The sequence below is a fragment of the Drepanopeziza brunnea genome, assembly GCF_022702325.1.
Source record: "Drepanopeziza brunnea f. sp. 'multigermtubi' strain 214-2 chromosome Unknown ctg15, whole genome shotgun sequence".
Classification (NCBI taxonomy): domain Eukaryota; kingdom Fungi; phylum Ascomycota; class Leotiomycetes; order Helotiales; family Drepanopezizaceae; genus Drepanopeziza; species Drepanopeziza brunnea.
Window position 1 is genome coordinate 1194658 of NW_027094078.1, and position 20527 is coordinate 1215184.

General features: G+C 51.5%; 7 protein-coding genes across 9 annotated transcripts; 2 read left to right on the top strand and 5 right to left on the bottom strand.

Moving 5' to 3' along the window:
• Positions 1–996: 996 nt before the first annotated feature.
• On the bottom strand, positions 997–2737 carry L3040_008246 (uncharacterized protein; the record flags this gene model as incomplete). Its single annotated transcript, XM_007295451.2, has 4 exons — positions 997–1023; positions 1096–1444; positions 1520–2147; positions 2203–2737. 4 exons carry the CDS (start codon positions 2735–2737, stop codon positions 997–999), a joined length of 1539 nt encoding a protein of 512 aa, XP_007295513.2.
• A 2258-nt stretch (positions 2738–4995) lies between these two features.
• Positions 4996–5687, top strand: L3040_008247 (uncharacterized protein; the record flags this gene model as incomplete). Its single annotated transcript, XM_007295450.2, has 2 exons — positions 4996–5133; positions 5265–5687. 2 exons carry the CDS (start codon positions 4996–4998, stop codon positions 5685–5687), a joined length of 561 nt encoding a protein of 186 aa, XP_007295512.2.
• An 847-nt stretch (positions 5688–6534) lies between these two features.
• On the bottom strand, positions 6535–7237 carry L3040_008248 (uncharacterized protein; the record flags this gene model as incomplete). The annotated part of the gene is made up of 2 exons (XM_007295449.2): positions 6535–6888; positions 6998–7237. The coding sequence occupies 2 exons, from the start codon at positions 7235–7237 to the stop codon at positions 6535–6537; spliced, it is 594 nt and encodes a 197-aa protein (XP_007295511.2).
• A 1563-nt stretch (positions 7238–8800) lies between these two features.
• On the bottom strand, positions 8801–9558 carry L3040_008249 (uncharacterized protein; the record flags this gene model as incomplete). The annotated part of the gene is made up of 2 exons (XM_066153949.1): positions 8801–8865; positions 8985–9558. 2 exons carry the CDS (start codon positions 9556–9558, stop codon positions 8801–8803), a joined length of 639 nt encoding a protein of 212 aa, XP_066010497.1.
• Positions 9559–11702: 2144 nt separating this feature from the next.
• On the bottom strand, positions 11703–13190 carry L3040_008250 (uncharacterized protein; the record flags this gene model as incomplete). 2 transcript variants are annotated; one of them, XM_066153951.1, is made up of 4 exons in its annotated part: positions 11703–11810; positions 11868–11981; positions 12074–12955; positions 13116–13190. In XM_066153951.1, the coding sequence occupies 4 exons, from the start codon at positions 13188–13190 to the stop codon at positions 11703–11705; spliced, it is 1179 nt and encodes a 392-aa protein (XP_066010499.1). The 2 variants fall into 2 exon arrangements, with proteins under 2 accessions (XP_066010499.1, XP_066010498.1); XM_066153950.1 differs by having other exon boundaries at positions 11703–11813.
• A 2051-nt stretch (positions 13191–15241) lies between these two features.
• L3040_008251 (uncharacterized protein) lies at positions 15242–18023 on the bottom strand (the record flags this gene model as incomplete). Of its 2 annotated transcripts, none has more annotated exons than XM_066153952.1 (7): positions 15242–15401; positions 15462–15479; positions 15648–16160; positions 16216–16450; positions 16501–16619; positions 16673–17859; positions 17934–18023. In XM_066153952.1, the coding sequence occupies 7 exons, from the start codon at positions 18021–18023 to the stop codon at positions 15242–15244; spliced, it is 2322 nt and encodes a 773-aa protein (XP_066010500.1). The 2 variants fall into 2 exon arrangements, with proteins under 2 accessions (XP_066010500.1, XP_007295508.2); XM_007295446.2 differs by lacking the exon at positions 17934–18023 and adding an exon at positions 17911–17931.
• Positions 18024–19576: 1553 nt separating this feature from the next.
• Positions 19577–19947, top strand: L3040_008252 (uncharacterized protein; the record flags this gene model as incomplete). Its single annotated transcript, XM_066153953.1, has 2 exons — positions 19577–19862; positions 19937–19947. 2 exons carry the CDS (start codon positions 19577–19579, stop codon positions 19945–19947), a joined length of 297 nt encoding a protein of 98 aa, XP_066010501.1.
• Positions 19948–20527: the final 580 nt, after the last annotated feature.

The following is a 20527-nucleotide window of genomic DNA, read 5'->3' on the forward strand; positions in this document are numbered from 1 at the left end:
AGATTTGGGGCGGGACAAACGTATAGCGCTCTGTGTTATTCTGTGGATCGATGAATTATGATGATACCCTGGAGTTTACGTCCCTCCTTGATTACAGTATGTTCGGAATCATTCCCAGGTGCCTTGTATTTATTACTGACACTGAGTCGCTGACCTAGCTGGCAATTTTGTAGCATACATTACGAAGGTAAAATCCAGAGAGGAAAAGCCCGTCTAAGGGAATTGGCTGGGAGGGTTTGGAATCTTAGTGACGCCGAGCGAGATGGATTTGGTCTTCGGCTATCTAGTAGTAGTAGTAGTAGTAGTAGTTGTAGTAGTAACAGCAGCAGCAGCAGCAGCAGCAGCATTGATCCACATCGGGCAGGTAGCATGTTTTTGCCTGCCGCCCTGGGACCTCCCTCCCATGGGGTACGGGCGACGTGCTAAGGAAGCTAAGGAGTTAACATACTACGTCCCAGGCGTAAGTATTACCCCTCGAGGGTAGGGTAACGAGGTGGTTTAGAGTGGAAACTAAATCTTGGAGGCACCCTCGAGGGGTAATACTTAGGCCTGTACCGTGGTACAAGATAGCCCTCAAGAGCATTTTCTAGATAGAGCAGCGGCGCTGCTGCTATTCGACTGCGCCCTTCCCTTTAAGATAGGATAGGATAGGATGGATCACAGAGTTCGGGGTGGAAATCTAGAGGAGCAAGCAAGGCAGGGTGTTACCGTATGCTATCTATCGCAGGCTGAGAAAGCCTAGCGAGATAATGTGAGTCGTGGAACGAGGTGTGTCGAGGTGAGGCCGGACTGAGGTTAGCTAGATGTAGGTACGTCCCCAAGGACCCCCCGATCCTCGGCTAGCTATTTAGATGAGAGAAAGTAGACGGGGTCACTAGTCTCAGGAGCAAGACACTCTGCTTAAACGCTATAGAGCATTATATTGGGGGGGTTTTTTTAAGCATATAGTTCGGCTAAAAATGGTCGTAGCGTTCATTCGGTTATCATAAAAATCAATCAATACACATATCTAAAGTTGGGATTCTGCGTCTTGGTCAGCCTTCCTTCTTCTCCCCTTTTTTCTTTTCGTCCCGCAATGTTACAAGAAGAATGTACCTCGAAGTCCGTAAGATCGTGACCGGCCTCCTCTACGGCAGTAGAGTCCGTATTACTCCCCGCCGGCGCTGCAGCGTCTCTCGTCTTGTTCCTCGCAACCAGCAAGAGCCGCAGCCCGAAGGCGAGGGCGAATTGGCTGACCGAGCACGCAAGGATGACTTTGCAGCCGGTGGGGTAGCGGGGGGACTCCCTCGCGATGAAGGCGTGAGGACCGATGATGTTGCCGAGGCAGTAGGTCATGAACACGATCGCGACGCCGGTGGTGCGCTTGGTGTAGCCGCCGAGGTTCGTGGCTGGCATCTGGAGCGCGAGGACGAGGGACGCCACGTAGGAGCCAACGATGTAGTATCTGCAACGGTGTCAGTCAGTCAGTAAGCCGTATCAAAGCGGAAAACGGCGACGGCTACGGCGACGGGGATCCTACCCGAAGAGAACCCCAATCTTCTCCCTCTGACTGTTCCGGCCCATCTTCCACATGAGCGTGACGCCGATGATAGTGGGCAGCAGGTACATCATCATGACGATGGTACGTATGTTCTTGAAGCGTGAGGCTAGGTACGTCCCGGTCAGAATCCAGAAGACCTGAAAAGCTCCTTGGGGAATCCCGAGGGCGGTAGTCAGGAGGGGCTTCTTCACCAGGCCCTTGATAATGAGCTTTCCGAAGTTCGCGATGCCCCCGTTGATAACCTCGTTGAGAAACATGTAGAGTGCCAGGAGCCAGACTTGGGGATCGAGAAGAGCTTCCTTGATCTGGTACCACTTGATGGTTCGGTTAAGGACACCCGTGCGTGAAAGCTTTGCTCGGCCAATGAGGACGGCCTTGTCTTGAGCACTGAATCGCCTGGCGGAGATGATGCTGTCTGGGAGCAGCCAGAGCATCAGACAACCCCAGAGGACCGTAACGCCGCCGCAGATGAGAAAGATCGTCTTCCAGACTGGGAAAGAGTCGATCTGGCCAATGCCGTATGTGATGACTCCTCCCACCATAGACCCAATGCCGTTGCAGCTGTAAAACACGCCGGCTCGGAATGGCTGTTCTTGACGAGTGTACCCTGGGTAACATGTTAGCTCTGCTCGTGAAGATAGATCTTCAGCAGCTTTACTAACACATTCCAACAATCATCATGAAGCAAGGTGTGATGGGAGCTTCAAAGACACCCAACAGGAAACGACAAATCGCAAGCCCGGTGAAGTTGCTGCAAGAGGCTGTGATCATCAAGATACTTCCCCACGAGATCACACAGCTAGACACGACCTTGGCCATCAAAGTCTTTTGCGCCAGGTACGACCATGGGTACTCGGCAAACAGGTAAGCGAAGTAGAATATGCTACCAAGCCAACTGTACTCATCGAGTGTTGTCTTGGTGTCTGTCAACAAGTCGAAAACTGCCGAGTAGGCCAGCGCGGACTTGTCGATGTACTGAAGCACATATGTCCCGGCGAGCAGCGGCAGGAGCACCATATCGACCCTCCGGACCAATTTCCGGTTGAGTTCCTTGTCTGCGAGCAGTTCCTGGACATAGCGAGGGCCGAAGTTGTTGTCGCGAAGGAAAATGTCGGCCTCGTCTAGGCCAGAGCTCTCCCCGGCGCCAAAGTCCTCCACTTTAGAGTCCGACGGGGATTCCTCGATTTTTTCATCCATGACGAACAATTGGAAAGAGTAACAGTCAAAAATACAGGAGCGCAAGACTGATCAGACCGAATCTCAAAGCATCTTGCGTTCTTGTATAATTACTTCCAACATCATCCAAGATACCAAAGATAAGTACAGAGGAGCCCTGATAGCGATAGGGATGGTCCCGAGCAAATGGCTCGGATAATCCGAGAATTACACCCTGTTGTTCACGATAAGGCTCATGCTATACATCACAATCCACATTGATAGCCGTTATTGCTCCATTAATGCTGACTGCGGAGAGGAGCCCATTCGATGTGCTGCGCCAAGAGGTGGGTAAATGCTTGTAGAGCTGCAGGAAACTCACAGTTCTGTAAGATAAGAGCGGGCCTGCGTAGCCTGGCAGTAAAGATTGTTCTCATCTCTTACTGGCGTCATTTTATAGAGGACCATAACATAGCCTAAGCAACTTGAAGATTTCTTTGAAGAGTTCGGATAGTCTCAACAGGGTTCGGAAACTAAATATCGCAGCCGAGCTTGACGATCCTTTTAGTATGCCGATAAGTATTTTCTTATCATTCCTTCTTCCTTCTTAGCATCCCGGAAGGCATATTTCAGAGAGCCGAGTGGGAACCAAGTTCCAAGTGGCGACCGCACGAGAGAGTTGCCACCTTCCTCCAAGAATGGGGTAGCATGGCAAGCATGCAGGAAAGGGCTTGAAGTGATCAAGACTCTCGAGATCTCGTAGAAAGTTACCCGTATCGGGTTTGCAATAAGCATAACATTGGCCTCTGCGCACTAGCATTGGAAAGATGCATGTTTTCGCTAGATACCATGGTACAGGCCTAAGTATTACCCCTCGAGGGTGCCTCAAAAGTTTAGTTTCCACTTTAAACCCCCTGGTTACCCTACCCTCGAGGGTAATACTTACGCCTGGGACGTAGTATCTTGTCCATGTTAGGCAGATTTCGCAGAGACCCAAGTATCCACGACTCCTGGCTCTTATAGCTTCAGAATCAAGTACTGTGGAATACAGTACTGTACAGAACTGAGCCCTCGCTTTCGACTTGTGTGCAAATAGGTAGTGGGCAGGACAGTTTTCGGCTATTGTCCTCGAAGCTCGAGTCCCCTTCTCGGCGCTCGATTTGTCTCTTAGCTGTAGATAAAATTCCCCTTTCGTTTCGAGCGAAATTAACAGCTTTGCCTGTGTCAATTCGTAGATACAACGCTCGCTAGCTCATATGGTCGCATGAATGTCTCTCGTTTGCAAAAAGTCAGCAGGAATTCTCCGAACCTCCCGGTGCATATACGATACCACGAAACGGGAAGATTCCCATGTATTAATCCGGGTTCGGATCAGTATCGGAACGAACGTTCGTAGAGACTCTCGCATTCAGATATCTCAATTTGACATTGTCAGTCAACAGTTTGAAATGTAATGTATACTTGTTTGACATCTGTTGATGACGTTTGAGATTCCTTTGGCAAACCTGCAACCTGTAGTCAGGATGGTGCCTAGAATGTTCTCGTCAGATCAATTCATCCTGGTTGTGGTTAGCAAGTGTTATGAATCCGGCTAGATCACTAGTAGCTGTAACCTGTAGTCAGGATAGTGCCCAGAATGTTCTAGTTAGAGCGATTCATCCTCGTTATGGTTAGCAAGTGCTATGAATCCGACCAGACATCACTAGCAGCTTCAATTCAAACGACTTTGGGCAAAAGGCGATCGCGCTTCTCATTCAATCCAGTGACGTATAGAAGCACCCTTGTTATATTAGTCTACTCGGGGCATTCTCTTCGTCAGAAGTACTTCCTATGTGTGTGTGGCGGTCATCAAACTAAGATTCTAGTTTATCTAACTCCAAGACGGAAGTAGAATCATGAATGAACTATTGCATATTAAATGAACTATTACATACCAAATAAACTATTGCATATTACTATGCCATGCAGGGCTGGCTACGTGGTACCTTCTTCGCTAGCTGCGTGGTTTTTTTTTCTAGCTCTCCCACTGTTGGAAATAAAGCGTGTTTTTGTTAGTCTAAATCCCCAATACTTGATTAGCACCTCAACATCCATTTTCTGTATATATAAGCCCTCCTCCCGTACTCTGGAGTCTACATCTTTGATTATACCAACCACAGCGATCACCCATTCCCTCTCTCTCCCAATCTTATGTCCTCCTTCTTGAACGGCCTCTGTACTTTCATCGAAACATCCATAGGCAGCCATCGATCGTTGCCACCAACAAACTGCTCAACATTCTTCTCAATCAACCTCTCACAATGAAAAGATATATCACGACCGTCATCATACCTTCTACTCGTCGACTTCTCATCGGCCTCGGGCTCAAGAAGGCTCAGAAGCCCATCTACCAAGCACGGACCTACCACTACAACAGTGCATCCACCAGAAACTTCGGAGTATGTATCAACCGTCGCTCCCCTTTGCCAGTATCTGGGTAATTGGCTCTGAAAACATGTCTTTGGGGTCTGAGATTTTCAAGGCATTGCGAATCACGACATTCTAAAGCTCCAGCGCTGATCTTGTGAAGCACGCCAGAAACCACTATCCACAAATACCAAAATCGCCATCATCGACCGTCACTCAACTCAAGGCTGCCCCTGAACTGACTAAAGGGGCACAATACCAATACGAGACAGACTTCAACCTAATGCCAGGATCGTGGGTTGATGACGAAGATGACGCTAACAACAACTCCAACAAAGAATACACCAATGACAGATACACCACCGCAACTCCTAGTCCGCCATACCGAGAAGCCAGGCGCCGACCACTACCTCACTACCAAAACATCAAGTATCAAACGGCAAAATCCGCACCCGTTGCGAAGAATATTAAATACAAGCAACTTAATTCAGAACCGAAAAACACCATGATCGTCAAACGCCATGTACGCTCAGCAGGCGACATGTTTACTGTCCACCACCCTTCACCCCAAGATGTGTACGGCTGATTATATATATCATATTTTTTCTGGAAACTGACGTCAGCCATTCCAATATACCGACCGCACCATGTAAGGCCACCCGGATAAGGCCACTCAATGGGTCAATACTGCTAAACAATTAACATCACGGATTTGATCGCACCAGAATAATAATGTATCCAACTATGGAAGTCATCTGAAAAGGAGCTATTGCCAAAGTCTCCTCTCGATATCATGTGGATAAATCCAATAAGAAATTGATACGAATAAGCAACCAGCACAGACCTCACTCGGTACCACAAGGTAGCTCACATCCAAAGCCAACGACTGCTTTACACAGACTATATCAATAGCGCGGCCTCGGGCAGCTATTATCATCAATGATCCTCGGAAACCCAAACAGAGAAGGCCAAACAGCCCCCAAAAGTAATTTGAAAACCAACGCCATAAAAAAACCTTCTACCACTACTTAGAACCCCGGAAACCTTCGACACGCGGCCTCTTTGAAGAGATTTTCCTTTACCGACGGTTCCGAACGCTCCTATCTGGACTACTACTACACCGACTACGATCTCTACTTGACGGGCACACCGAGGGAAGATATGAAGAGGATTTGCACGGTCTTGAAGTTTACTTTGCTCTTGCTTTTGCTTAGCCTACGGGGGATTTTATTCGAATGCAAACATCATCTACAACTCGGCAGTGTTCTCGACAAGCGAGGAATTGATGCGTATCGGTCAATATCAGCAACAATCACAAGAGAAGATTGTATGTAAGTCGACCAAGAAGATTTATATTATTAGAGACCGATGGTGATGTGTTCGTCTGTCAATACTCTCGCAAAGACAGGCCTACAACTATTAACCGGCCGTGTCTAGTCTTCACTGGCCGTCGGTCCGCAAGCAGCAGCATTCAACTGGGCCGCCCTGAGACCCTTCGCCCGGCCCGAGTCCGCGCTCGCCAAGGCCTCGAACTGCACCGCCATGCTGTCGCTCCCGGCCACGGCCTTGTCGGCCGCGACGTTGAGGTTGAGATTCGCCGTCTCGTCCGCCAGGCGCTGCGTCACGTTCTGGCCCTGCGCGGCCTGGATGTTGAGCGTCATGATGGTGGCGGTGAGCTTCAGCACCTTGTTCTTGGTCTTGCCGGCTTGCAGGGCGGCCTGCTGGGGGCTGTTCGGGGCAGCGGCCATGATGGCTGGGTTGAAGGCTCCGAGTTCGGCTTGGTTGCACTTTGAGAAAGCGAAGAAGAGGACAGTGTCAGCGGGTTCCCTCTCTCTCTCTCTCTCTCTCTCTTTCTCACGCGGGAGGGGTCTGTGTGTGTGTTGGGGGGCTACGTACAATGTCATTCACGGAGGTGAGGAAGTCGAGGTCGGCTGGGTTCACGGATGCGGCATCGGTCATGTTGACAGCGGCTAGTCTGGCTTGTGCTTCGGCTTGCGCCTGGCCGGCCACGCCACCGGAGATGCTGATGTTGTTGTAGCTCGTTGCGGTGAAGACGGCGGGGCGGCCGGTTGGAGGGGTAGGGGCGCCGAGAGCGGAGGTGGCGAAGAGGACGGCGACGACGGCTGAGAATTGCATGGTGATATTTATTTGCGGATTAATTTGATGAGGATCGATGGAGGAGTTATTTGGATTTGTGATAGTGGGTGGAGAGTAGAGAGTATGCTAATAAGGTGTAGTCGTTTCTTTCTATTTCGAATATGGAAATGAAAAAAAAAAAAGAGTGGCAGCGCAGCTGTTTCTGACGATGACGATAGTAGGAGGAAGTGAAGTTGATCTTGGTTTTCTGGGATTCTAGAAAGAGAATGACAGCTCCGCTGTGTCGGATTAGAAATTGGATAAAGATTGTATAGAGATCGAATGACTAAAGGAAGAAGGAAGGTATGGTATGGCCCGAAGCAAAACGTGGTCGTCCTCTGGTGATTTTATACCTGACCGATCAGCTAGCTGGCCGCGAGCCGTACGATGCGGCTCCGCCCAATCCACCTAGTCTCAGGATGCATCGCGAGAAACAGCGCCACCGGAATCGGGGACGCAGCCAATCGTATATCCGGACCACGGTTTTATCCGTCCCGTCTCAGGATGGTCCTCAGACACGGGGTAGAGAGATGGAACCGGACGAAAACCAAGGTCACGCAAATGTGACGCTCGCGGTGAAAGAAGATATACAAAAGTAGACCAGCCGGCGGGGTAACGTTGGCAGGCAGTCTTTTGGGGGCGGGGGTGATCGACCGGGGCGAGCTGAGATGCGCGTGGGAGTGGAAGCTACTCTGACCTTTCACCTTTCAGGGCGTCCCGGTTCCGGATCGGTTGCAGATCGCCGAAGCGAGTCTGACGCGCTGCAACCGCACGACGCCTCGGTGATAGAGTCGTGCCGCCACCAGAATCACTTGTTCAGAATATGGTTTGGTTCTGGTTTCTGTCCGCTGGAAGATCGGCGGATCTTTATTAGGAAATGTCCCGAGGCGTGTAACTCTGTTGGCAGGGCTATCACGACTCATGTATTTACGATATTTCACTTGATGGCAAAAGGTCGGTAAAAAGCGCCATGAAGTTCATGAATTCTTTATTCATGGCTTCAAAAATTAAAACTGGGCTGGTGGGGGGGGGGGGGGGGGGGGGGGGGCAGAAGGGCCGGCAGATAAAAAAGATGAAAGTCGACGTAAACAGGAAATATAAAAAAAAAAACTCGCTTACCGGCTTTACCGACTTACCGACTTCACTCCATAAGCTCACTACATCTCAACTCTCGCCCCGATCCTTTAGTACCTGCGTCTCTCCTTCTCCTCGCCCATCCTCCGTTTCATCTCGTCCATTTCCCTACTCATATCCTCGTACCGATATCTATCCCAACCCTGCCCTCCCCTCTCCCTCGGCACACTCTCCCGTGGAGGCTCGTACCAAGACGCGCCCTGATATCTTGGAGCACCAGGCTCCCGAGGACGGGAAGAAGCAGACGACGAAGAAAAAGACGACTCGTAGTAATCGTATCTCGGTCGCGGGGGCGGAGATGCATCGTGGTAAGAAGACACAGGAGGAGGAGGAGGAGGAGGAGGACGAGGAGGACGAGAGCAGTCTCGCTGTCTCCGCGAGCGGCTGCTATTGCTACTCTGGCCCTGGCCCTGGCTCTGGCCCTGGCTCTCATGTTCGCGTCGCGTGTAAGCAGATGCCGGCGGCGGAGAAGGCGCTCTCGGCATTCGCCGTGGCTGGTAGGCGGGACTTGCATCCCTCTCCCTCTCCCTCTCCCTCTCTGTCCTCCTCCTCTCCTTCTTCGTCCCCCTCCTCTCCCCCTCCCCTCCATCTCCATCTCCATCTCCAGGCTCACGACTGGCCTCGAACCTCCTACTCCTCGGCGGATCGCGCACCCCGTGCTCGCTCCTCGACAAGAACGGGTCGGCGCGTCCCGCAACCCACTGCACGGCATGGGCGGAGAACTCGCGGTCGACCTGTGCCGCGGCTCGCTTCGGGTGACAGCCCTGATCGACGAGGAAGGCGATGAGCGCTTCTTTCGTGATGGACGAGCGGTGCCCGTTCCAAGGCGCCGGCGCGATGGGGATGCTGGCTGGCTCGTCCTCTTCGTAGGTGTATGCTACTGCGGAAGTGTCGCGCACAGGGTCGTGCGGGAGAGAACCTTCGGGGGCGGGGGAGTGTGCGCGTCTCTGTGAGCGGGAGCGAGCGCGAAAGTATCGCCGGGAGCGGGAGTGAGGGCGTCCGTCGGCGCGTCTGTAGGGCTCGTCGGGCTCGTCGGGCTCGTCAAACTCGGTGTCGTAGGCCGCGTAGTTGTGTGCTTTTCGGCCTCTTCGTTCTTCGGGCTCATCGCAGGACCTGCCTGCTTGACGGGGAGGCCGAGACGTTCCGTAGGGGGCTGGACGTGGAATCTCCGAATCGTAATACGCCATGATGCCTATTTGTATATATACGCGGCAGATCAATCGACCGAATGTATGCGAACAGGATAGGTTGTGATCTCTTCAGAACTTCGGCGAGTATATACGGTAACTTATGTGCTTGACAGTAAACGCTGCGGTCGGACGCTGGGACGACTTTATACCCACGGGCATGGCTGTCTGTCCAGGTCGCAGACAAAGGAGTCTGGTTGAGAGAGAGAGATGCCCTTTATATCTCCTTTCGGACGACCCCAGAAAGAGTCCAAGGTCCTTTCTGTCCTGCTCGACGACTCCGTACAAAGAAGGGACATCTGAAAATACCACAAAGGACACAAAGCTGCGCAGTCGAAACAATGCCATTTATCAACCCTTTCACCGCCCCCAGGATCTAGACTATCCGTATCTCTCATTCTCATTCCTCAGAAGTCAATCGATTCCCCCCCTTCTACCCATGGTAGCAAGTACCAGATCCAACCCCCAGCAACCATCTCTCCCCCAAAAGAAGAGAAAGAAACATATAATACCTCAGGCCGAGAAAGACATCGGATCATAATAACAAACACCCAAACAACCAAATAAGCGAGACGAGAAATCAAGATTATTCATTTTAACGAAAACATCTCCATCACCAAAATCCAGCACCAGAACCCCTTCACCGTCTTCTATCTTCTTTCCTCTCCTCCTCTCCTCCCCTCCTCCTCTCCCTCCCCCTCTTCCCCCCTCACTCACCCCCTTCCCCCTCCCCCCCTTCCCCCCCTCCCTCCCTATAAAAACAACTTTCCAACAGCGACTTCCCTCACGTACCCCTTCTCCATCTCCATCTCCATCTCCATCTCCTTCTCCTTCTCCTTCTTCATCCACCCACCCACCCACACACACACACACACACACATACCACGGTACAGGCCTAAGTATTACCCCTCGAGGGTGCCTTAAAAGTTTAGTTTCCACTTGGAACCCCCTGTTTTCCCTACCCTCGAGGGGTAATACTTACGCCTGCGACGTAGTACATCCATCCACCCACACACACACACACACACACACAAATATATAAAACCCCACCCAAAACATCCAAACCCCCACCACCCCGCCGCATCCCCTCTTCCTCATACCATGACCGTGACCACGCAGCCAGAGATGAAGAGAGGTCTCGAGATGGGGGGGAAGGAAAGAAAGAAAACGAAAAGAGGGAAAGGAAAAAAGGAGGGCACAAAAGGGAAAAAGGGCACAAAAGGGAAAAAATGAGGGCACAAAAGGGAAAAATAGAGGGAAATATACACACATATACACACACACATATAAAAGATCAGACTCAAATTCAAACTCAAACCCAAATTCAAACCCAAACCCAAACCCAAACTCAGATACGGATAAAAGATCAAGGCCAAGACCAAGACCAAGGCCACGAACGAGAGGGCGAGGGCGAGGGCCGAGGGCGAGGGCGAGGGAGCTGCTGCTGCTGCTGCTGCTAATTTGCAAGTATGTATGCAACCCGACCGACACCCTTCTCTTCTTCTTTCCTCTCCCGCTTTCACTCTCGTTCACTCTCGTTCACTCCCGCGTTCACTCCCGCGTTCACTTTGAGGGGTATGACGCAGCTGTGAGCTGCTAAGTGCAAGTGCAAGTGCAGTAATCAAGTGGAAGGGCAGGTGCAAGTGGAAGTGCAGGTGCAGGTGCATGTGGAAGTGCAATAATCAAGTGGAAGTGCAAGTGCAAGTACAAGTATAATGAAAATCTCAGCCGCGAAATATATATATATATATATATAGAAAAAAACAGCCTGGACACATACGTATCTTATATTCTTCACCCCTTTTGATGTCGTGGATGTCTTTGATTTCGTTGATTTCGTTGATTTCTTTAATTTCTTTGATTTTTTGGATTCGTAAGTGGCGACGGCTTGGTACTTTGGAATCTCCTTTATGTATACACACACACACACACACACACACATACACACACACACACAAGCTTATTGAGACCGTACATACGATCATAAAATTATACCCATCCCCCCCCCCCCCCCCCCCTTCTCCATTTCCATCTCCAGCTCGAGCTTTTCGTGCGACATCTTTCACAACGATCCAAGCAAAGCAGATATCCCAACTGCGAAACGAGCGAGCGCCGGTCCCAGGACTCTCTCGTCCAGCCGTCTTCTACTTGCACATGGAGGTGTCGAAGCCATCTATGGGATACTGCCGCCTGGTCATGCCCATCTGGTGTCTCCCCGCGATTGGGTGTCGTTGCAGGCGCTGCTGCTGCTGCTGCTGCTGTTGGTTAGCCAGATGGTTCTGTTGCTGCGGTTGTGATCTGGACACGACCATGATCTCGAAGGCGTCCAGGCGGGACTTCAGCGACGCGTTGTCTTTCGCGAGGTGCTTGTTGCGTCTTTCGAGGTGGGTGATGTACTCTGTCGCTTTGGAGAGGACCGTGGCCTTTTTTCTGGTTGTTAGCCGAAGTTCGCTTCCCGAAAGAGAGGATGCAAGTAAGGAGGGGGCAGGAGAGGGGAGAGGAGGAGGTGGCGCACCTTGTTCAATTTATGAGCGGGCGTCAGGCCTTGCAGGTCCTCCTGCAAGTCCTCACGGCGCGAGTCCTTCTTACTCATCACCCGCAACGAAGGCACAGAGTCCCGCAGCGCGGCGATCTTTTCGTTGAGGTTCGTACGGTAGCGCTTCTCGATCATATTGTGCGCCATCTTCTTCATGGGCGGGTGGCAACCATCGGCAGCGGGCTCGGGGCTCTCACCGTCCTCGTCTTTTTCGACGCTGGAATTTCTCTTGCGACTTCCGGCGTGGGAGGGTGAGGAGGGTGAGGAGGGCGGGGAGGCGGAACATCGGGCTTTGGGAGACATCATGGCGATGCTGCAGACCTTGGACTCTCCGTGAGGTGGGAGGCGGCCGTCTTCTTCTTGGCTTGGTCTAGTACTCCCTGCGGCTGGGTCTTTCCATGAGGGTGGTGTTAGATAGGGACCTTCGCGGGCAGGTGTATCATTTCGAGCATTTGGAGTCGGGAAGAGTAGCTGCTCTTCGACCATTGAGTCTTTGATGAAGATAGCCGAGTCGTCTGCTACGGCTGATCCCTCCTCGGTTGCATTGCCGTGCCCGCTCTCTGGAAACTCGAGGCCCGACATGGTGGGGGACACAGGCTCTGTCTTAAAATCCGGGAAGTATAATGTTGGTGATAGGGCTACGTCACTAGAATCGTCCCAGCGCATCCAGTCTTCAAAGGTACCAAAGTTAGAGGCTTGTTCAGACTTGACGTCTGGATTCTTTGGCGGAGTGTAACCAGCTGGTGCGAAGGCTGGAGGCACTGGTGAGGTTGGAGACGGCAAGGTGGAGTTGCACGAGTCTGATGTTTGTTCTGAGTCGTTATAAGAGCTGCTCTCCTTGCCGTATGATCCTATCCAGCTCTGTGTTGAAAGAATATCAGTTTATGTTGCGATCAGGTGAGGGTGATGGGGTGAAGGCCCGGGGCCCCCACGACGACTCGTCAGGCTTTTGTAGGCCAACGACAAGACTCACGGTAGGGCGATGATGGCTATCAAGCCAGGAGGGAGACTTTGAACGTACTAGAGACCTCTTCTCTGTCGAGAAGTAGTCAACGCTGGACGCTTGCATTTGTTTCATAGCAGTGCGAGCGGCCATCTGACTGACTTGGGAAGCCAACCTGAAAGAATGGTCCTATTAATCTTGGTCGAGGGTGCAGCCGGTATTGTATGTAGCTGGATCTATCGAAGGTCCGGTTGGATATCGAGATAGAGCCGAGTGGGGGTATCAACCAGTCGATGAATGCGGGAGTGGTAAAAGTTGTCGACGAGGAGGATTATCAATATGATGAGCTTGAAGCTTTGATTATCAATTGCAAGTGGAAAATGCCCATCGGCATGCCTGGGCCTTCGTAATCCCTCTGCAGTATGGAAAGCGCGTGATCGTACGAGATGGGTGGAACGATGCATATATGTAACTAGGGAGGAGGCTCTGCCTGCAATAAATATTGCACTTGACCATCGGCCAGGTGGCATCCAGCAGATCAATCCGAGACTCGAATGTTCGAGGATCGAGGATCGAGGATCGAGGTTCGAGGTTCGAGGTTCGAGGTTCGAGGTTCGAGGCTCTTGAATCCCCATCACGGGCTTGACACAACCTCAACTGTTTGCCTTCCTACGGTATGCCTGGGCTGTTGGCCGTTGGTTGTTGGCTGGAGACAGCGGCAGCAAGAGGGCAGCTAGCCATTGGGCATTGCATTGGGCATTGCCTTGGGTATTGCATTGGCCAATTGCTGAAGCCCACGGCACTGGGAGGTGGTCTGATCTCGTCTCACGCACACACGCTCTCTCTCTCTCTCTCTCTCTCTCTCTCTCTCTCTCACGACCAAGCGAGAATGTACATACCATCAATCCCAAGTCAACAATTACTCGCAGCCTGTCGCCTCTCGCACGCGCTCCCCACATCCGCCCGGGGTTTTGGAATAGCAAGAAGACATATACATATACATATACAGATACATATACATAAATATAATTTCCAATACATAACGAAAGCAAACCCTCTCATCACGACCGCCCATCCCCCACGTGGACCCGGTCCGCCACCATCACGCCACCCCAAAGCAGCCCACGAACGAGAACGGACGCTCCTTTCAGACTCACCTTACTTACTTACCCTTACCCTTACCCTTACCCTTACCCTCCTTACCCTTACCAGTCTCCTTGCTACACGACAGCATTCTCAAGCCTGCATATCAAGGCATCTATACATACAACTTACGTACCTTATTCACCTGTTTGTCTGCTCGCTTCATCAAATAATATATACATAGGCGCCCATACATACATCCGTCCACTGTAACAAAATGAAAAAAAAAAAAAAAAAAAAAGTATAAAAAAGACACAAAGTATGACAAAGGAAAAAATTATAGAAAAGAAAAGAAAAATAAAACCACTCAAGAAGCAAAAAGCAGTATCAAGAATATAACCCAAAAAACATCAGTCGCATACCTACACATATAAACATCAATCACACACTCCCATCATGTAAACCCCCGACTTTCCGAATCCAAATCCAAAGCCAGCAACAGAAAATGGGGAAATCCCCATTTTCCAGAGGCTGACTCATCTACCCATCTAACCAGCTCCAACCACCACATGTTTTGGAGCCGGGAGAGAACGATTACTTAATATATATATAATGATAGTAATAATGATAATAAGACTAGTAGTCGTTGATAGTGTGAGCCGGCGCATAGCACAAGGTGATCCTGCATGTTGTAGAAGATAAGAGACTCCGTGATAAAACTATAGCACCAAACACCAGCATGGCTCGTAAGCCGCAGACATGCAATGAAAAATCTGCAAAGCAAAGCGGATGAACCGATCTTCCCCCCCCCCCCCTACCTTCTCCCAGGTACACATTATATATTTCGCATCGGGAATCCGGCTCGGAAGGCTGAGCCAAGCCCACCATCCACTCCGACCTCTCGCGCTGTACCGCAGCAGTACAGGCATAACAATCACATCCTCAAGGAGGTCCCAAAGGGTAGATTCCCACTCGAAAACCCTGGTTACCCATCCCTCAAGGGGTAATTGTTATGCCTGGGAGGTAGTACAACTATACATTATTTAATATACTAATAAATATTGATAAGTCCGTGGCTCAAGCCGCCAGCTTCCTAGGTATGCGCGCGCATAGTCTCCTACCTAGGTATGCTGCCTATTGACGATGACGGAAAGCAAGCTCTGTAAGCACTGCAGTCGGGCCTCTGCGATGGCTTTCTTCTCGTCCGATTCTGCCGCTTGATCGCGGGGTCGGGATTTCGTGTAATGTATAGCTCGTGGTAGACGAGTCGGTCGTATCATGCTGTAAAAGAAACTTATTCTGGCCCAAGAGATTAGGGCTTCCAGCGCCGGGGTATCTTACCTGGTATCGGAACCGAGACTGTGTTCGTTTATGAATCAATGTGGTTGAGCGTCCAACGTTAAACATTCCCATGCGATCTCCCATTCGTGACCCCCCAATAACTCAATCGCTTCTCATCCCTTCAAAATTTCAAATCCCGCCGCCGATAACTCCGCTCCAGACTCCAGCAACGGTCTTCCCTGTAACGGGAACGGCCAAAACAGCGGGTTCGCCCCCTCAGCCACGGGCCCAATCGTACTCATAGAATCGGAACACTTCATGTTCGGACAGAAGAAGTTATTGCTCACCGTACTACACAAACAGCTCCTATTTGGATCACCCCTATCCTCGTCATCCCCCATCTCATAATCGACACCCCAATGCTTGATCAAAAACCTCAAGATCTGGACAGCACGGATGGCAAAACCATGGCAGTGTGACATTTCACGGAGGTCGACGATGGCTTGGCGGAGAGTCGAGGAGTCGGGAGAGGCTCTGAGACTGAGGGAGGCGATGTGCGTGATACCAGAAGCGAGGATGAAGTATGGGACGAAAGAAGGCGTGCGGCGGAGCGTGTAGAGGTCGGCGTAGGATTTGAGGAGGATGGAGAGGGTGGAGGCGGCTTGGTTGCAGAGGTCGCGGGGGGAGACGCCAGAGCCTATTATAGAGAGCTTGATGAAGGGGCGGAAGAGAAAGAGGATGGCTGAGTGGTAGTACATACTGAATTCTTGTCAGAGACGAACGACATGAGAGCGTAGGTGGGAGAGAGGCTTACTGAGAGAACAGCACTGATGGGGTGAAATTGTAGCCAAGGCGTAGCGTGCACGGAAGGTTGGAGTACCATTGTATGTACTCTGTGTAGATCTGGTTGAGCCTTTTGGCTGTTACGGGCTGGCCGGGTGTATACAGCATGTACAATGACCGGTGGACGACTTCAGATAGTTCGCAGAATGTTTTATACACACTTCGGACATTGGAAGGTTGTGTGCATGCGGTCTCCAAAGGCGTACCTGAGTTCAAATCAGTAAGCGCCTGGTTCAAAGTGCTAGATAAGACATACCATCGTCGGTATAAGCAACCCAGATCGTGGCTTCAACGTGATCCACGATGGGAGGCTTGAGTACCAACTTGGCGTTCTGAGAGAAATGAGGCAGTCGACCGATGCTCATAGACCATACTCTGGGCTAGGTTAGACCAGGAGACTCTTCGACACGGGGGAATGTGGCACTCACTGATCTAACGAGAACGCCCCCCAGAAAGTTGCAGAACGTACTGCATGGTCTAACTTAGCACTGTCGCTAGCGCCATCTTGAACATCAAAATGCAACTTCATCTCAATGGCAAGGCGTATTGACTGGCCCGAGAGGAAAATGCTATGGCTGGAGCGCCCGCAGCTTGCTTCTCGGATAGACATCAGCCCTAGAGCTTGAATAGTAGTCAAGGTATGCAGGTCTGACTCCAGTTCCAGTAGGCGTTCCGCCTCGGCAAAGAAAGCGTCACCGGCTGTATTGCTATCATTTGGATCTGTCCGGGCTTGAGGTTGAGTTGAGAATCTACTTCCAACAGCCAACAGTGCGTTGACTAGCAGGGACGAGCAATATCTTAGATTCCCTGCTCGCATATCTTCTAGAAAATGTTCCTTGCTAAGCGACGCAAAAGTCGGATATTCCCAGCAAAAATATAGAGCCATCAAGTGCTCCACGAATGCTCCATCGCCGGTGATTTTCGTCCAGCTTTCATTGTAGTTCAGATGAGGTATATCTGGATGTTCTTCCTTGCCGAAGCTCGGTCCTAGTATTGTCTCTTGCCCCCGACACCGGGCGTGATGAAGGATGCTCAGCGAGTTGGGATCCGAGTCGGAGCCGTGATGCCAAGTTCCGATGAGAGAATTGGGCATACCATCGTCAAGGAAGGGAAATGCCTCAGCTTCCCATATCATTGTGTCATCCACCTGATTCGGAGCTGATGCATCCGCCTTGATGAACGGACCAGAACCCCATGGTGGCCAAGCTGTCCCTTCCAGTCTGCTTTGGCCGTATGTGGAGCTCTCGCTGGACGCTATCAGTGACAGCGGCGAGCTGATGACACTCCTGGCCCTCTTCAGCGCACCCCCGATAGCTTGATGGTCGCTGGGCCGAGCGAAGCTGGTGATCTTGCCTTCTGCCGCTGACGACTGTGATCCTGAGTCCAACCTGTCGACAATTTGCTCGACCGTCTCTCCATTCCGCAGTTGTTCCAGCACAAGTTCAGATGCTTCGATCGAAATCAAAGCAGCCAGAACTCTTTCGGTCTGCCGCTGTTGTGCTCGTGAGGCCTCGAGTTCGGACCGCATCTGCTCCTTTGACTGGCGGACTGGGAGCTCATACTGGCACTCGACGCTTTGCAACACGCATCTTGCACAGGGTGTCTGGCCATTGCACTGAAGACAGCTTGTTAGCTACAGTTCCAACAGGAAGTTCATGTCAGGTACCGCTCTCGATCCGCCGAACATGCCTTTGCTCGCTTCTTGCGGCACTCGGTGCAAGCATTGGCGGTGACTATTCCCAGGCCTCGGCGCCTCTTTAAATTACTCGCGCTGTCCATCGCGGCGGACGCTGGATAGGTAGGTTGGCCGTGTGTCGATGATGCTTTGTCGCACACCCTCTGCGGCTTGCAGATCATTGATACCGAGGGAGAGGGCGAGTGCGGAACGGAGCGTGCAGAGACAAATGGATGGCGTTGGTGTATCTAGAGCTGGGGTCCCCGAACTTTTCGGATCGGGGTTATGGTGGAGTCCAGTGCTTGCTTACTAGCCATATGACGTACCGTGCCTGACTACTTACTCGTACTCGTAGAGGACTTCGTACTCGTACTCGAACTCGAACTCGTACACTCGTACACTCGTACTTATCAAGGACTCTGGGCGAGTCAGCCCACCTTCAGAGCGAAGGGAGAGGAAGAAGAGGAAGAAGAGGAAGAAGAGGAAGAAGAGGAAGAAGAGGAAGAAGAGGAAGAAGAGGAAGAAGAGGAAGAAGAGGAAGAAGAGGAAGAAGAGGAAGAAGAGGAAGAAGAGGAAGAAGAGGAAGAAGAGGAAGAAGAGATAGAAGAGTAAGAAGAGATAGAAGAGCAAGAGGAGATAGAAGAGTAAGAAGAGATAGAAGAGCAAGAAGAGATAGAAGAGTAAGAAAAGATAGAAGATAAAAGAGAGAAGCGCGGGTGGCAGAAACATAGGTAAACAGGAGAAAAACGGATTACATGACCAACACTCGCCTCCGTTGCCCCAGGACAGAGAGACCTCAGGCATTGTTTTGTCGTGAAACAGTGAGCATATACACATCTTGAAACATAGAAATAAGTGAGAGATGGAAGAGCGAGAACGCTTCGTGAGGAACAGAAAGCATCTCAACAGGCATCCGAGCCGAGCAGCCCAAGCAGAGCCCACCTTCCACCTCCTCCAATGTCAACAAACCCCCCTTGAAGTGCTCGCCCAACCTGGAAACATCCGCTCATCTCAGCGGTAGTACCACCTGCAATGTCGTTACTTCCGAACCCCTCCACAACTCAACACCTCAACACACCCACTCTCCACAAAGATCGACCAGCAATAATGCATCTCCCAACTCCAGATTCGGCTATCCTGCGACGCTTTGCTAAACCAATCGTGCTCAATGACCTCACCACCACCCGACCCTCATCCTCAAGAAGATGGGAGAGCCAGGACTCTTGCTCATAGTTTCGAAAAACTCCCAGGGACGGACCTCGGCCGATGTCAACAAGATGCTAGATTCCGAGCCGCTTCAGTAGACATGGATGATCAGGAGAGTTGCGTTGTGGATAGGGATTGTGAACTTGCTGTTAACAGACTTCGGGAGCTATCCCGGCTTACGCCTTTCCGGAAGATGGGGTGGTAGGTACCTAGCATTTCCACCTTCTTCAGCAAAGTCCATACTGAACTCCGGTGATACTCACAGTCATCGCGCTCGAAAGCTGGGCTTACCTCACTGACTGACACCCACCAGTATACTATTTCGACAACGCCGGCAATTTCATGACATGGAGCAGGCTCTGATTCTTCTTCAATGATGCCCCTTCTGTAGCGGCAGTCGTCGCCTTCGATCTCTCTTCTGACACCAGACCCGATTTTCCTGTCATGGTCCATGGCACCGGCAAGCACCGAAATCACTTCCTGCCTCGTGATAGTGAAATCCCACATCCTGCACACATACGACGATCCCCTCCTCGGGGAAAACTTCGTCTTGCCGGGCCACGTTGACTACGAAGCCGGTCCAGCAGTTGTAGCTCACATCCGAGCCTTGGGGTTCCTGAAGAAGCGCCTCGGAGGTCCGTATTTTGATCTCGAGGCCATCCGGGATGGGCACTGTCGCTTGGCTTTTGCGGAGAGGGATGTGAAGAAGACCATGGTTACGATAGTGTTGAAGAGCCGTACGTAAACTATGCTTCCGACGATATGTCTTACAAAGACCCTCACCCAAGATGCTCGCTCATGGATGATGCAGATGACCGGTAGCATTGGCCGCGCAGCTCGCACTGCTTTCTACCACGACCGACCAATTCATCTTCGCCAATCCAAAAGACACTGCCCACTCGAGCTGCTTAGCCGCACGACAGGCACCGATCGCGTGATTGACGAGTTCACATTTAGCTCCACCCATAACCGACTTATTGACTGGCGGTGCGTCTCCTTGCCTTTGCCTTCTCACATCACCGTCCACCACATCTACGTGAGGGACACACACAGTATCCCAGGCAGCACCCTCCCCCCCCCCATCCCCGACAGGCCCCCACTTTCGCAATTCCGTTTCCCTCCGTTTACCTCCGTGGTCCTCCGTGGTCCTCCGTGGTCCTCCGTGGTCAACATCCGCGGCGACCGTCTCTACCACGAGCACATCGCGTGGGACCAAGCGTCCACCCTCCGCCAGCTGGCGACTCCTCCCCGATTATCTCCCATACCCGTATTCTCTGTCCAGAGGGAGGGTTCCGGAGAAGGGAAAAAGATTCGAGTACCGGGTGGTGCCGACAGCTGATGTCGAGAAACGGCGGTGAAAATGCTGGACGCAAGCGCGGTGGTAAGCAACGAGATGCCTTGG